The sequence below is a fragment of the Garra rufa genome, chromosome 14 (genome assembly GCF_049309525.1).
Source record: "Garra rufa chromosome 14, GarRuf1.0, whole genome shotgun sequence".
Classification (NCBI taxonomy): domain Eukaryota; kingdom Metazoa; phylum Chordata; class Actinopteri; order Cypriniformes; family Cyprinidae; genus Garra; species Garra rufa.
Window position 1 is genome coordinate 11,171,752 of NC_133374.1, and position 15,075 is coordinate 11,186,826.

General features: G+C 34.8%; 1 protein-coding gene across 1 annotated transcript in view; it reads right to left on the bottom strand.

Moving 5' to 3' along the window:
• Positions 1 to 11,204: 11,204 nt before the first annotated feature.
• nyap2a (neuronal tyrosine-phosphorylated phosphoinositide-3-kinase adaptor 2a) overlaps positions 11,205 to 15,075 on the bottom strand; it is a 40,195-nt gene continuing 36,324 nt past the window's right edge. The window contains exon 6 of the mRNA XM_073818495.1: positions 11,205 to 11,435. Within this exon, the coding sequence (XP_073674596.1) occupies positions 11,205 to 11,435 (231 nt within the window). The remainder of the gene's footprint in view (positions 11,436 to 15,075) is intronic.

Here is a 15,075-nt window from a genome sequence, read left to right on the forward strand (position 1 = left end):
GAGACAGACATGCTGTGAGAGGTCAGAAGCAAAAAGAAAGGAAGAGAGAATGAGAAAGAGAGGTAACGTATGGGAGAATGTATGAATAGCTTCTCCTGGTGGAGGTGTAAGCGAAGGAATGCCCTTATAAAGTGAATAACAGGCTTTTGCCCTGAGGTACACGCATTTGATGGGACCGCGCACACACTTTCTGCACTTACAGTGGAAACACTCGGTCTGTGGAGGGAAATAAGCGTGTGCTGTTAAAAGTGCATGCTGGTATGTGATCGCTGACAGGATATTTTCCATGTAACCTACACCTGGTGGTCATATCAGCACCGGACTGCATGCACGAACGCTCACTAGCGCACACTTCGCGCTTCACATGCGTTTGTACTGTGGCGATAGCTTCTAACGTTTGAGAATTATGCTGTTTGATAAAGTACACCGCCATCTTGTGTTCCATCGCGGCAGTGTTGATTCTCCAAAACATTCACCTTCTTGACGCGAATACAAAGTAAATATAGTTTCTGGGGGGGGTAAATTGATATAATAATTTATAAATAGACTATAAATGTAACGTTTATAAAGTAGTTATATAATTTAAAACATTTATGCGTTACTGACATAAAGCTGGGTTTCGTTAGCGATAAGCTAAGCAATCAGGCAGTTAATTTAATGTGATGATAATCAGGCTAATTCTTTATTAAACTAGCAGGCTACTCATTAACTGTATATGCTACGCTAACAGGCTAATTAGCTAGCTTATTACAACCTAATTCTGAAAAGATAATTGCTTTAACTGTAATGTGATATAAAACACTGTCATATCTGTGACCCTGGACCACAAAACCAGTCTTAAGTAGCGGGTATACAATAGCCAAAAATACATTGTATGGGTTAAACTTGTCGATTTTTCTTTCATGTCAAAAATCATTAGGATATTAAGTAAAGATCATGTTCCATGAAGATAGTTTGTAAATTTCCTACCACAAATATATCGAAACTTAATTTTTGAGTTGTACTTGCTAAAAACTTCATTTTCAAGGCGATTTTCTCAATATTTTTTTTAATTTTTAGCACCTTCAGGTATTCTAACAAACCATGCATCAATGGAAAGCTTAGTTATTCAGCTTATGAAGATGATTTATAAATCTCAATTTTAAAACATTGACTCTTATGACTGGTTTTGTGGTCCAGGGTCACATTTTATTGGGTAGGACAACATATGACCCTGGACCACAAAACCAGTCATAAGGTTAAATTTTACAAAACTGAGATATATACATATCTTTCTATTGATGTATGGTTTGTTAGGACAGGACGATATTTGGCCAAGATCCATTTGAAAATCTGGAATCTGAGGGTGCAAAAAAAAATCAAAATACTGAGAAAATCACCTTTAAAGTTCTCCAAATTAAGTTCTTAACAATGCATATTACTAATCAAAAATTACATTTTGATATATTTATAGTAGGGATTTTACAAAAAAAATCTTCATGGAACATGATCTTTACTTAATTTCCTAATGATTTTTGGCATTAAAAAAAAATCAATAATTTTGACCCATACAATGTATTTTTGGCTATTGCTACAAATATACCCCAGCGACTTAAGACTGGTTTTGTGGACCAGGGTCACATATATGCTTAAGTAATATTGGGGGCTTTCTATTCAGACAACGAATAGTAGACGTTTAATCAGCCAGTGAGGATCTCAGTGGATTTGACACAACACCTGCTGAATATGGTCAAGACTGGAGATGAAATATAGAATAATTCTTGCCCAGACAAGGTTGGTAGATTCTGAGACATTTCTGTTGTCATTTTTAGGCCTGTTTTCACTGTAATAGAGAGTTTGTACATCACGATTTGGTCAGTTACCAAGATGCGAGGCCATATTGGCGATACTCGGATGTAAACAACAGCATGGATTGCATGGTTAATGTACTACTGAAAATGTTTTTCTACTAATTTATGCTGTCTAAGCGGAAGAAAGGCAAAAAAAAAAAAAAAGCATGGGGAAGCTGCTAAATCATATAGAGAAGGACTTAGTAAGCGGGAAATGGTGCAATATTTTGACAAACTAAAGTTAATAGGTGGTAAAGATACGCACAAGCAGTATTAGTTAAGATATTAGCCTAATTTTTCTCCTACCTGACCGAAAATGATAAGAACAAACATGAATGTTGTCAAGATTTTTGCTCTGGAAATCCTGATTCAGTTTTTTGTTCACCTTTTGTTCCTCAGACAGTTTTTCGCTCTCTTCTTCTTGATTTGTTGTAACTTTTGTCAGTCTGTAGCACTCCAGATGTTTTTGCCATTCCGACCGATTAGTACAGCCCAAGACATGACAATAACTGACCATTTTCAGCAGAATTAATCAGCAAAATATGCCAGTTTTGTTGAGTGGCATTGTTTACATTCTGTGCCGCCAATATGGCCGATTGATAACGCCTTGATATTGTGGGGTTTCTTTTCAGGCACTGAATAAAGTACCCAAAGACATTTAGTCTGCTAGTGAGGATCTAAATGGGTTTGACACAACACCTGCTGAATATGGACATAACTGGAGATGAAATATTGAATAATTCTTGTCCACACAAGGTTGGTAGATTCTCACAGATTTCTGTTGTTAACATGTATTGTTTTTAGGCCTGTTTTCCCTGTTATTGATAAGCAACAGATATGTTTAATAGAGAACTAGTGAAAAATAAGATTATACAATTATTTTCCTGTGGTATCAGGTTATAGAACCCTTGTAGATTTTTATATGAAGTGTGCTTGTTGATATTGATTATTATTATATTAGTTTCAGTGTTAGAATGTTATGATGTTGAGCTAAATATAGATTAAAAACAACAACTGATTTTAAATAAATGTTATTTATTTAAACATTTATATTTATCAAAGAATCCTGAAAAAAAGTATTCAAAATTATTAAGAAGCACAACTGATTTAAATATTAATAATATAAATGTTTCTTGAGCAGCAAATCATGAAAATTCAGCACAAATAAATTACATTTTTAAATACACTACCAGTCAAAAATTAAAATAATTAAATAGTAAACATATTTCAAACATTTACTGTTTTTGCTGTACTTTGGATCAAATAAATGCAGGCTTGGTGAGCAGAAGAGAACTCTTTAAAAAACATTACAAATCTTACTGTTCAAAAAGCTTTTGACTGGTAGTGTATATTAAAATAGAAAACTTATTTAAAATTTTAATAATGTTTTACAGTATTACTGTTTTACTCTATCAATTAAATGCAGCTTTGGTGAGCATATGAGACTTGAATGACCAGACATACAACAGCGATATGCAAAAACATATGTATTTATTTCTGTCATACTCTGTAAATAATTCAAAAGAAAGACAGTGATACAATAAGCATACTCTTTTCATTTGTTCTCTTTTTTTGACATTCTAAAATAAAAATACTAGAAAAGGTAAAGACTGCAACACTCTGAGTGCAAAAGAGACACACACACATACGCACACACACTCGGACACCACTGTGCTTATGTTACACTTTCATAGTGCAACGAATGCGTCCACTGATTAAACTAGAGAATATTTACACACTGCAAAAATCCAAAACTGCAAAGAGATTGTGTGTGAATGAGAGCGTTTGTGTCAGCCACTATTTTAAATGTTTTTTTTTTTTTTCATTCTTTTGAATTATGATGTATACATACTGAATCATTTTCTTATTTTTTTTCTCCAACATCTAGGAAACTAAACATTTCATACTGTAAGTCAGAAGATCCCTTTGTATGGGTAAAATATAAGTGCACTGGAAAAATTACTGCAAATGACTCTGGAGGAACAATAATTGGCTCTTTCGTTGTAGGTTGGTAAAAGAACAAACCCCCAAAGCATTCTCAAGGTATGCCACGAAAACCCGTATTCTAGAACATTTCACGACAGAAATCAGAATGCATCAAAGAACATTTGCATCACAAGTGTTCTAGAACCTGTCTGGCTTCATTTCAGGTTCCATGAATGTGACTCTGGGAAATCACTAACTGTGTTGAGTGATATACGTCTGCTACTAAGATCTCAAACTGTTCTAAACTCACAATACAAAGATGTAAATGGTTTCAGATTCCCCCAGAAACCTGAATATTCCCATTTTGGCTTTTCGTCTTTATAGCATTTAACGCATTAGTTCACTTCCAGAATAAAAATTTCCTGATAATTTACTTATCCCCATGTCATCCAAGATGTTTTCTTCAGTCGGTTTTTGAGGAAAACATTCCAGGATTTTTCTCCATATAGTGGACTTCAATGGGGATCAATGGGTTGAAGGTCCAAATTGTAGTTTCAGTACAGCTTCAAAGGGCTCTACACAATCCCAGCAAAGGAATAAGGGTCTTATCTAGCGAAACAATGAGTCATTTTCTAAAAAAATTAAAAACTCATCTCACACTAGCTCTGCGATGTGCTTCCACAACGATTTGTGGTTAAAAAAGTATATAAAATGTTACGGTTTTTTTTTTGTTTTTTTTTTGAAAATTAGACATTTTTTCGCTAGATAAGACATTTATTTATTGTCTGGGATCGTGTAGGGCCTTTTGGACCTTCAACCTGCTGATCCCCATTGAAGTCCACTATATGGAGAAAAATCTTGAAATGTTTTCCTCAAAAATCTTAATTTCTTTTCGACTGAAGAAAGAAAGACATGAACATCTTGGATGACATGGGGGTGAGTAAATTATCAGGAATTTTTGTTCTGGAAGTGAACTAATCCTTTTTAAAAAAAACTATAAAGACAGATGGTTAGATTGACTATAACACCATGAAGGAATTCTGGTTTGTATGTCTGCATCCCAGTTTGTATATTATGCTTTGTATATAGTTGGCGAGATGAAAAAATGTGTGCATCATAAATTATATTCCAGAAAGCAAAATTGGATGACATAATTTCCTGTGGATTTTCAAAGTATACATCCAAGCGTGTTTTTTTTTCTGATATGACCAGAATCTCTTGCATGTCAGATGTAACATTAGAAAAGTTCACCCAAAATGAAAATTTGCTGATAAGTTTCTTATGCTCAGGCTATTCAAGATGTAGATGAGTTTGTTTCTTCATCATAACAGATTTGGGGAAATACAGCGTTCCATCACTTGCTCACCAATGGATCCTTTGCGGTGAATGGGTGCCGTCAGAATGAGAGTCCAAACAGCTGATACAAACATCACGATAATCCACGCAACTCCATTCCATTAGTTCATTTGTAAGAAACAAATCCATAAAGTCATTTTAACTTAAAACTGTCACTTTTGGCCAAAATACAAGTTCATAATCCATAATAACATTTTTTTTTTTTTCAGTGAAAAAGTCCATCTGTTCTGATTAAGGAAAAAAGCATCTACAGCTTGGATGGTCTGAGGGTAGGTATATTTTCATTTCTGGGTCAGCTTTTCCTATAATGTTACTGTAATACACAATGTGTTAATGTTATGCATTTAAAATACATATTTGTAATATACAAACTGGAATGCAGTGCATATGAAGAACACTATACTGTTACTGCCATCTACTGGTAAATCGTGGTACTACATCTTGGGGGGAATTCTGCAAAACTGAGCACCCCTTCTGTTTTTGGTCTTTCCCCTTAAATACTACATTGTTAGTAGAATTATTTACTTTTATTTCATTGTAAACCTTTATGACATCATTCCACTGACCTTTAAGCCCCTCCCTAAAGTCTTTTTTTTTAAGTCACAGTGAACCCGGGTCTCCAAGGCAATGCTTTTTAACTTGGATGCCAGCTTTGTACATGTATGTGTGAGCGTGTGCTGATACACTGATACAATTTTTGAAAAGTGCCTGTATTTGATGTGCATGTGTACATGGTTTACATTGAAAAGTGTCTCTGTGTTGATTTAATGTCAAGTGGGTTAAATAAGCAGGTTAGGATGTGTGATTGTGTGATGGGGATGGCAGTGAGGGGAGGGGCTTCAGACAACTGGCCCCCATCTTTAGGGGTGTGGCTAGAGCAGACATTAATCAAACTTCAGCATGACATCACAGTCCCGCCCACAGCAGTGCAAAGAACTACAGAGCACAGTGTCTTCATGGCAACCACTGTACAGTAGAGTGTAAAAACAGAGTGTGTGTTGCCATTTTTATTTGGCAGATAAACATTTGCATTGGTCCCTCAAATTACTGACGCCAAAGCCAGCCAATTGCTAAATGACACCAACACCATTGCTCATTGGCTATTTCACATCATCATCATTTAGTGAGAAATGGACACTTGAATTAAGTCTCTCAAACCATCCACTTTATGTTTTCTAGACCCTCTGGTATGTTAAAGGGATAGTTCAGCTATAAATGTCATCATTTTGTCATCATTCTCAGTTTTCGTTTCAAACATGTATGATTTTCTTTCATCTGTGGAACACGGAAGGTTTTTTAATAACTGTTTTAGCTGTTTGTTTGTTTTTTTGGTGCAATGAATGTCAGTGAGATCCAAAACAATGTGAGATCTCTGACTTTCATTGCTTAGACAAAATAAAGAAAGTCAGACAGGTTTGGAATGTCATAAGGTTGAGTAAATGATGACAGGATACTTTATTTTGGGTGAATCTCTTTTAGGCCCAAGACATACTCTATGCAAGTACATGAACGCAATCACTGATTTCTCACAATATTGTGATATGAAATGTGTTACAATTTAAAACGACATGAGAGTAAGTAATTAATGACAGAATTTAAATTTTTGGGTAAACCATCCTTTTATTAAAATAGTTTTTTGGCAATACTGAGAATGCAAAATCCAAAATGTTTTGAACGCAACGCTTATTTCAGGCATTTAACCAGAAACCCATTCAAAAAAAAACATTGAATTTGGGATAATGGAACCGGAAATTCAAAAATGCATATTTTTTTTCCAGATTTAAAGGGATAGTTTCCCCCAAAAATGAAAATTCTGTCATTAATTACTAAGGCTGCCATCTAATAGTCGACTAAAAATTTGATTAGTCGCTTAGTCGCAGACAAAAAAATGGTGAAAAAAGAGTCCATGATCGTTAAAGGCTGGTCTATGTGGTAATATAGTACATCAGGCAGGACATCCAAACGCTCACATATCATTCATCGACCTCAAATATGGCTTTTGATCTGAAAGATGTATGTAGTAGCAGCTTTACATGGCCGCTCAATCTAATGTTAACCTAGAAAAATGTGCGCTATTCAAGTGTCTTTGCAGAGTGTGCAAGCTGAACAGTAGCGCGTTTACTGCATGACAGATGGAGGCACTGGTGCGGTCACGTGCTCTTAAAATAATCCATCATTTTTAGTCATACAGATAAAGGTAATACATCTTTCGAATCTGTAAAGACTCTACATTTATTTGTATGCACTCAGAATAACAACGAAACGTTGTGCTTTTGTAAAATAATTAAAGCAAGTATGCACTTTCTGCAGCCTGGTCTCTGTGAACTTAAGTGCGAAACTCAGAAACTCTCGGTATACTTGCTTTACGGACATGAAAAAAATATCTATAAAAAGTGAAATGTCTACTTTTAAAGTAACCAATTAAAATAGAAAACTAATTCTAAGATTATGTAATCCGTACGACATGACAGCAACTTCGTCTCTTAAGCCGAAAACAAAGAAAGCACTAGTTTAGCAATAAATAAATCATTAAAACATTAAAGCAGTCTCCTTGCTGTATATTATATCTGCCGGTGCACTGTGGCAAGCTTTTTTGCGTGCGCTTGAGTGCTTATTAGGCTTTGTAGGCAATTAAAGGCTCATTATTATGATTGATTTGTATGGTTTATTAATAAACATACCAGAAATATGTTTAGTCGAGGGCAACCCTATTAATTACTCACCCTCATGTCGTTCCAAACCTGTAAAGCCTTCGTTCATCTTCAGAACACAAATTAAGATATTTTTGATGAAATCCGAGAGCTTATTATGCTTGGTGCTTTTCTGGATCTTGAATGAGGTACGACCCTTGCTGTCTATGGAGGGTCGAAGGCCTCATATTGCATCAAAAATATCTTAATTTGTTTTCCGAAGATGAACAAAGATCTTATGGGTTTGGAATGACATTAAGGTGAGTAATTACAGGCAGAATTTTCAGTTTTTGTTGAACTATCACTTTAAGACTCATTCCTGCAGCACTCTGTTTCCTTCTTGAATACTGACATGTGTTACTGCCATAATTAAATGAATAGTTCATCCAAAAATGAAAATTCTGTCATAGCCATTGACTTCCATAGTATTTTTTTTTTTCAGTACTGTGGAAAACAATGATTACCATCAACCCAATATTCTTCAAAATATCTTTTTTTGTGCTCAACAGCTGAAAGAATCTCATACAGGTTTGGAACAACTTGAGGGTGAGTAATTGATGACATGAAACCATGCATCTGTTTGTGTACTTGCATTTAGTATGTTTCTTGCCCCAAATTGTTTGATCTGATTCCAGACATACACAAAGAAAGGCATTTACTCTCCTGCCATGTTAAGACCGTGTTTGGCTTGCTAGTGGGCAAACTTGTATGATAACTAGTTCACATAAAGTTAAGTGTGCTTGAATGCACCGGCATGGCTTTTTGATTGCGTGGTAAAGCTGTGGATGTAGCCTTGACGCACAGCATCTGATCAGAGTAAATAATGGCCTGGCCTTTTCTCTCTAAACCTTTTCAGCACGATATTGCCTGCCCTTGACTCATGTCGCAGTGATATATGAGCATGTAAACTGACAGTATGTCTGCATAGTGCTTCATAAAAGGACGGTGTCTGTATTCGAGATATTATCTGACATGGTAAAGGACCAGGTTTATGAATTTTCATCATGCAATCCCTGACCATGTGCAAACCTACTGAACATACACGAACCGCCCATGCTAATTTCGTACCAGTTGTATTGTGTATGACTGTCATGTAGCTGTTAAGGTTGAACATTCAAGAGTTGAACAGCACCAAATGTTAGGCCATAAAGCAGCTGATATTAGTGTGTTTGTGAGTTGCTCACAATTGAATGCACCAGCTAAACTCGCAAAACAAAAAGTGCCCTCACAGTTTATCTAACCGTATGCTCAATATCTGCCTAAACTGTATTTAAAGGGAACCCAGGTTATTAAAGGAACACTCCACTTTTTTTTTGGAAATATGTTCATTCTCCAACTCCCCCCCGAGTTAATAAGTTGAGTTTTACCGTTTTGAATAATATTAGGAACTACACTTCCATTCCGGCGTAATAGTCAAGGAAGTTTGCTGCCGTAATATGGCTGAAGCAGGAGCAGTAATACCACGCAGCACATGTGCAAATGCAAAACTAGCTGGGAACTCATTTCTGATAATACTCCGCCTGCTTCGGCCATATTACGGCAGCAAACTTCCTTGACTATTACGCCGGAATGGAAGTGTAGTTCCTAATCTTATCAGCCTAGAAACTCGCAGCTTTGCATTTCCACCGGTCTTAGTACACGATATAACTACAGAAGAGTCAAGTTTTAAATACAACAAATATGGAAACTCGTTGGTCATTTTTGAACGCGATGCTATTGGTCTAATAGGATTCAATGATCTATGCTAAGCTATGCTAAAAGTGATATCGCCAGAACAGGAGAACGGCTGAATGGATTTCAAAACGGTAAAAATCAACTTATTAACTCGGGGGGAGTTGGAGAATGAGCCTATTTCCAAAAAAAGTGGAGTGTTCCTTTAAGACTTGTATGGATTAATATAACGTAAATTATGCCTCTTAATGAAATATGTAGTAGCAAACCCATGAAAGACTTACTTTAATTAAAAAATCCATATAGTTTTTTGGGATTATGGGGGGTGCTATTATTTTAGTGACGTCACTCGGTGATCTACTGGCCCTACCTGTTACTATTTTTAACACATCTCCACAATACCACAATAAAATACCAATACGATGACCTCAGCTACTGAAAGAAGTTACAGGTGGCAATGGACGTAGCGTGGGCTTAAACCAAATGCCGTACCATCTATTTTTTTCCCCACAAGGAGTCTAAACGCCCCTAGATATTGAGTGAAATCCACATTGACAAACTCCTTTAGTGGCTGCGGCATCATAACAAGCGTTCGCATGTTTACATCCTGCCAGGATGGCATCTAGTGTTTCTTGTCTCTGCCATTTAAGCTCATTCAGTAGCTGTGATCTACTAAAAGCCTTGAAAGCATCAGGGCTAAAGTGGAGAGAACAAAGTCACTGGTCTTTAGGAAGTTTTATTCATCCACAGGCATCTTCCCATTCTTTTCTCCACTTCTTATCACTAGGAAAGCAGTGAAGACATCGCTTCACTTGTTGCCATTCAACTGAAAATTACAACCAAAAGCCGCACAATGTGGCATTGTATCAGTATTTTATTTTCTGAGTTGTGTTGCGGTAAAAAACAGCAACAGGTAGCACCAGTAGCTCACAGAGTGTGGACCATTTGACGTCACTGAATATTACACCAATAAATGTGGATTTAAAAAAATAATAATTTCATTGGTTTTCTACTACATATTTTAGTTAAAGACATCATTTACGTTATTTTAAGCCATACAAGTGTTAATACCCGGGGTTCCCTTTCATAACCCAGTTATCTCATAATCCAATCCGACTAATCAAACCCACCTAATATCTCAAAATCCAGCCTATCGCCTTCAAGTCCAACCCAGAAGTCATAGGAACGACAGCCTGACAACTCACGATCCAACATTTAGACACCAAAAAATATATTATTTTCAAATAAAACTCTCCATAAGAAAACAGACATTGAACAAAAGCGCTGTCAATGCCGTATAACCAAATGCATAGGCATCAAAAACAACGTGTTTTCTCAATGGAATTACTGCACATATTTCACCACACATTATAGATTATTTCCCCGGACACACGGATGAGTGCCAAATATAGAAACACCCCCCAAAAAAGGATAGAAAATAAATAGAAATACCATTTCGAAGAGGACAAATATCATCTCATGGGTAAAAGTGTAGCATTTTCCCTCTTAGATCTCGTCTTGAGAGTTCCTCTTTATAAAACCGCTAATTATAGTAATCATATTTAATATTAAGACAGTTATCTCCAATATAAAAATATCAAATATAAACAGCGATAGGAAACCAGGGAGATTTGATCATCCTTCACTGTGTATTTCACGTAGTCCTGCTTGCTGTCAATCAATGTTTGGACACGCCCCTCACTCTCCATGGCTGTAGTTGGCTGGTCACCATTTATATAGCAGTGTCCCAGAAGACAGTGGTTTGGGTGGAGTATGGAGGGGGCCCGTATTTTTTGCCCCCGTTGGTCTTCTTCCAGCTGGGCAGGATGGGCATGCTGTCCTGCTTGCACAGGGCTTTGTCTGAAGGTCTCTGTCTGGCTTTTATCTCCTTGCACAGGTGACGTTTCTTCTCGATCATCTCCATCATGGTGCTGTCCCCACATGCCCAGGGCATTGGGGGCATCTAATGGGTGGCAAGGGTGAGATAATGTTGGTGCATGCAGAGCTGCCTTTAATTTTGTAGCCCTTATATTGTTAAGGGTGAAGGCGTTCACAGTGTTCTTTAATAATTAAGGATGTGATTAATAATTCATGTCTTCTAATAAAGTCAGGGCAGTCAGAATGTATTGCCGTTCAGTTTAACTCTCTCTCGCGCACACAAAATCACACACACAATATCTTACTCATGTACACGCATATTAAACTGCCCATGCACCTGCACAAACACAAATTAAAACACTATTAGGCAACACAAAATCTATAGCTCTTTTTCAATACCTAGTGGCAGCTGCCCTTAAAGAGAGCACTTTAATTGTCATTGAACCATTTAAGTGAGTGATTTGGTAACACTCTTACATAGGAAGCAACTTATATGTATAGCACTCCTAAAGCACTTATGCTCAAGGTTATTATAGTTACTGTTGAAGTCAAAAGTTAACATACACCTTGCAGAATCTGCAAAACGTTAATTATTTTACCAAAATAAGAGGGATCACACAAAATGCATGTTATTTTTTATTTAGTAATAGTTGTTTATGAGTCCCTTGTTTGTCCTGAACAGTTAAACTGCCCACTGTTCTTCAGAAAAATCCTTCAGGTCCCACAAATTCTTCGGTTTTTCAGCATTTTTGTGTATTTGAACCCTTTCCAATAACTGAGGACAACTGAGGGACTCATGCAACTATTACAGAAGGTTTAAACACTCACTGATGCTTCAAAAGAAAACAAAATGCATAAAGAGCTGGGGGGTGAAAACTTTTCGAATTTGAAGATCACAGCATTAAGAATCAAACGTATGGGGTCACATTTATAAATTCAACTATTATTTTCTCCTGTGGACTATATTAAAACGTTTTTTATGTGAAATATCTTATTCAGGTCAGAACTAAATCAAAAATAACATGCATTTTGTAGGAACCCTCTTATTTTGGTAAAATAATCAACATTTCGCAGATTCTGCAAGGTGTATGTAAACGTTTGACTTCAGCTATAACTACAACCCTAAAAAACAATTTCATTACTTAAAATTAAAAATAAATAAATATGAAAAAACCTTAAAATTATTTTTAATTATTTCCCAACAGAACTTTTCACATATTAATTTATTTTACCATGTACTAGGGTAACTAAAACTGAAATAAAAATGAATAAATACTTAAATTAAAATAAAAAAAATATATAAAAATGACAAAAACACAAGTTTACTAAAACTTTTAAAATCAAAATGAAAACAGAAAATATAAACTAATTTAAAATATTAATGTAAATAATACTTTATTATAATTGTATTTCAGCAGAGTTAGCTAAGCTAACAAAGTGTGGTACAATAAAACATATTTTAAATTAAATATGACTTATTTTATTATTATAGGTTATTGTAACTATTAAAAAACACTTTTAGTCATTGAAACAAAGCTAAAATAAAATATTACTTGAAAACTTGAGACAAAAAAAAATGTTGCCTTGGCAATTACTAAAACTGTAGTAAAAATAAATGAATGCTTTTATAGAAATATAAATAAAATAAAAATTGCACAAAACAAAATTACTGAAGCTTAATCAAAAAATAAAAGCTAGGAAAACATAGGAATGAATACTATATTTGTGTATAAATAATATTTAAATTAGTGCTGTCAATCGATAAAATAAACAAATTAATCTCACATTTTTTTATTATTAATTGTGATTAATCACGATTAATCACACAATAATTTCACATTCAAGCTTCAAATTATTGTAAAAACAACATAAAGACAGAATATTTGTAATATTTGTTAAATGTTTTTTTTATGACTGAAGGTGAGTGTCACTGATACCAATACTACTGATGTCTCTAGGAAATTTAGCTTTTTTCCTAATATTTAACCATTGACTATAGCCATTCAACATTACAGTATAATTGAGAGCTATAAATTATGACCTTCATTAGACTTAAAAAAACAACAACTTCTAATTTAAGTGAACTTAAGAAATTGAATAAAGTTATCAAATACTAAATTAAATGTAGATGAATCCTTCAAACTACAAAAGGTACTGATTTCCTATTTTTTCTTTTGTTCTTTGATTAACAGACATCACAGCAGCTGGGTTATATTATCTTATTTGGCTGCTATTACTTTAAGAGCTGCCACTACTGAATGTGTAAAAAGTTGTTACTGACATTTGACCTGACAAAATCTTATTTGACCACAGTTCACTGTTGTTCTGAGTGGGGTGGCCAACTCTATCCCCACTCCTGCTCAAAATATTTTTAACGTGTTAAACTAAAAAAATATTCACCTGCGTTAACATGCTAATTTTGACCGCACTAATTAAAATAACACAGATTTGATTTATAATAGGGATACATGTAATACTGCCTTAAATGTTGGCCCAAAAAAGGTTTTAGGAGGCTGCATAGAAAAGTTGCCTAAATAAAATGAGGTTTTGCCAACTAGGTTTTGTAACAGAGCATAATCTTTAAACATGCACACACATAAATACACGCACACACATATACATATACACATACAGTACATACACGTTTGTGCTTTTGAGAAAGGAAGCAGCAGACAGACACAGAAAGTACAGTGGACGCGGAGAAGGATAAGACATAATTTTGACAAGGTTTTATTTTTTTATTTTTTTGTTGGGGTTAGTTTTATCCCTCAATTTTTAGGTTTTATTTGGGTTAGTTCAATTACAGTCGCTAACAATCAAACACACAACTGGGGAGTGAGAGTAGATCAGACAACATACTAAATGTGTTTTATGTCTTGTTATGTTATAATATTCTGAGTATCTGTGTGATTTGTATGTGTTATATCTATCTGTTTTGTATGGTATGTTACTGTGTATAAAAGAGCGTGTGTTTTCTCAGCAGCTTTCGTCAGTTGTGATATAAAGAGCGTGTTTTGGTGAGTTTGTGTAGTGAGTTGTGTAACTGACTCCCCAGTCTCTGTGAAAGTGACGTCGACGTTGAAAACATAATCATTATTACAGGATTTTTTTGTACATAATACATTAGCTCTAAAAACCTGCTCAAATAAGGCCACACAGACAGACAGGAGAGAGCATTTGACATGTGACACTGATATAAATGCCATGTCTGGATACATATATACACACATCAAACAGCTGATTTTTTTTAAATGTACCTGTTTTTTTTTTTTTGTTTGTTTTTTTATGTAAGAAAACTACCATAAACTAGCGTTCAGAAATTTGAGGCGGTAAGATTTTTCAGATGAATTATTTAAAACATTTATTCTGCAAAGACGAGATTTCTATTTCAAATAAATGCTGTTCTTGTGAAGTTTCCATTTATCAAAGAATCCTGAACAAAATCTGCATATTAGAATGATTTCTGAGGGGGAAAAAAATTAAATTGTATTAATATTTCACAGTGTTTGATTAAATAAATGCAGTTGCGGTCATTTCATGAGCATTTTACTATTTCTTAAAAAAAAAAAAAAAAAAGTAAAAACAGCACAGTATTTCTGAAAAAATAATGATTTTTTTTTAAATAAAATCAATTAATTAGAGATGATTTTGATTATTACAATGTAATGAAACCATTGAAATGGAATCCAGAAAATTATTGGAAAACAGAATTAAAAAATGTCAAT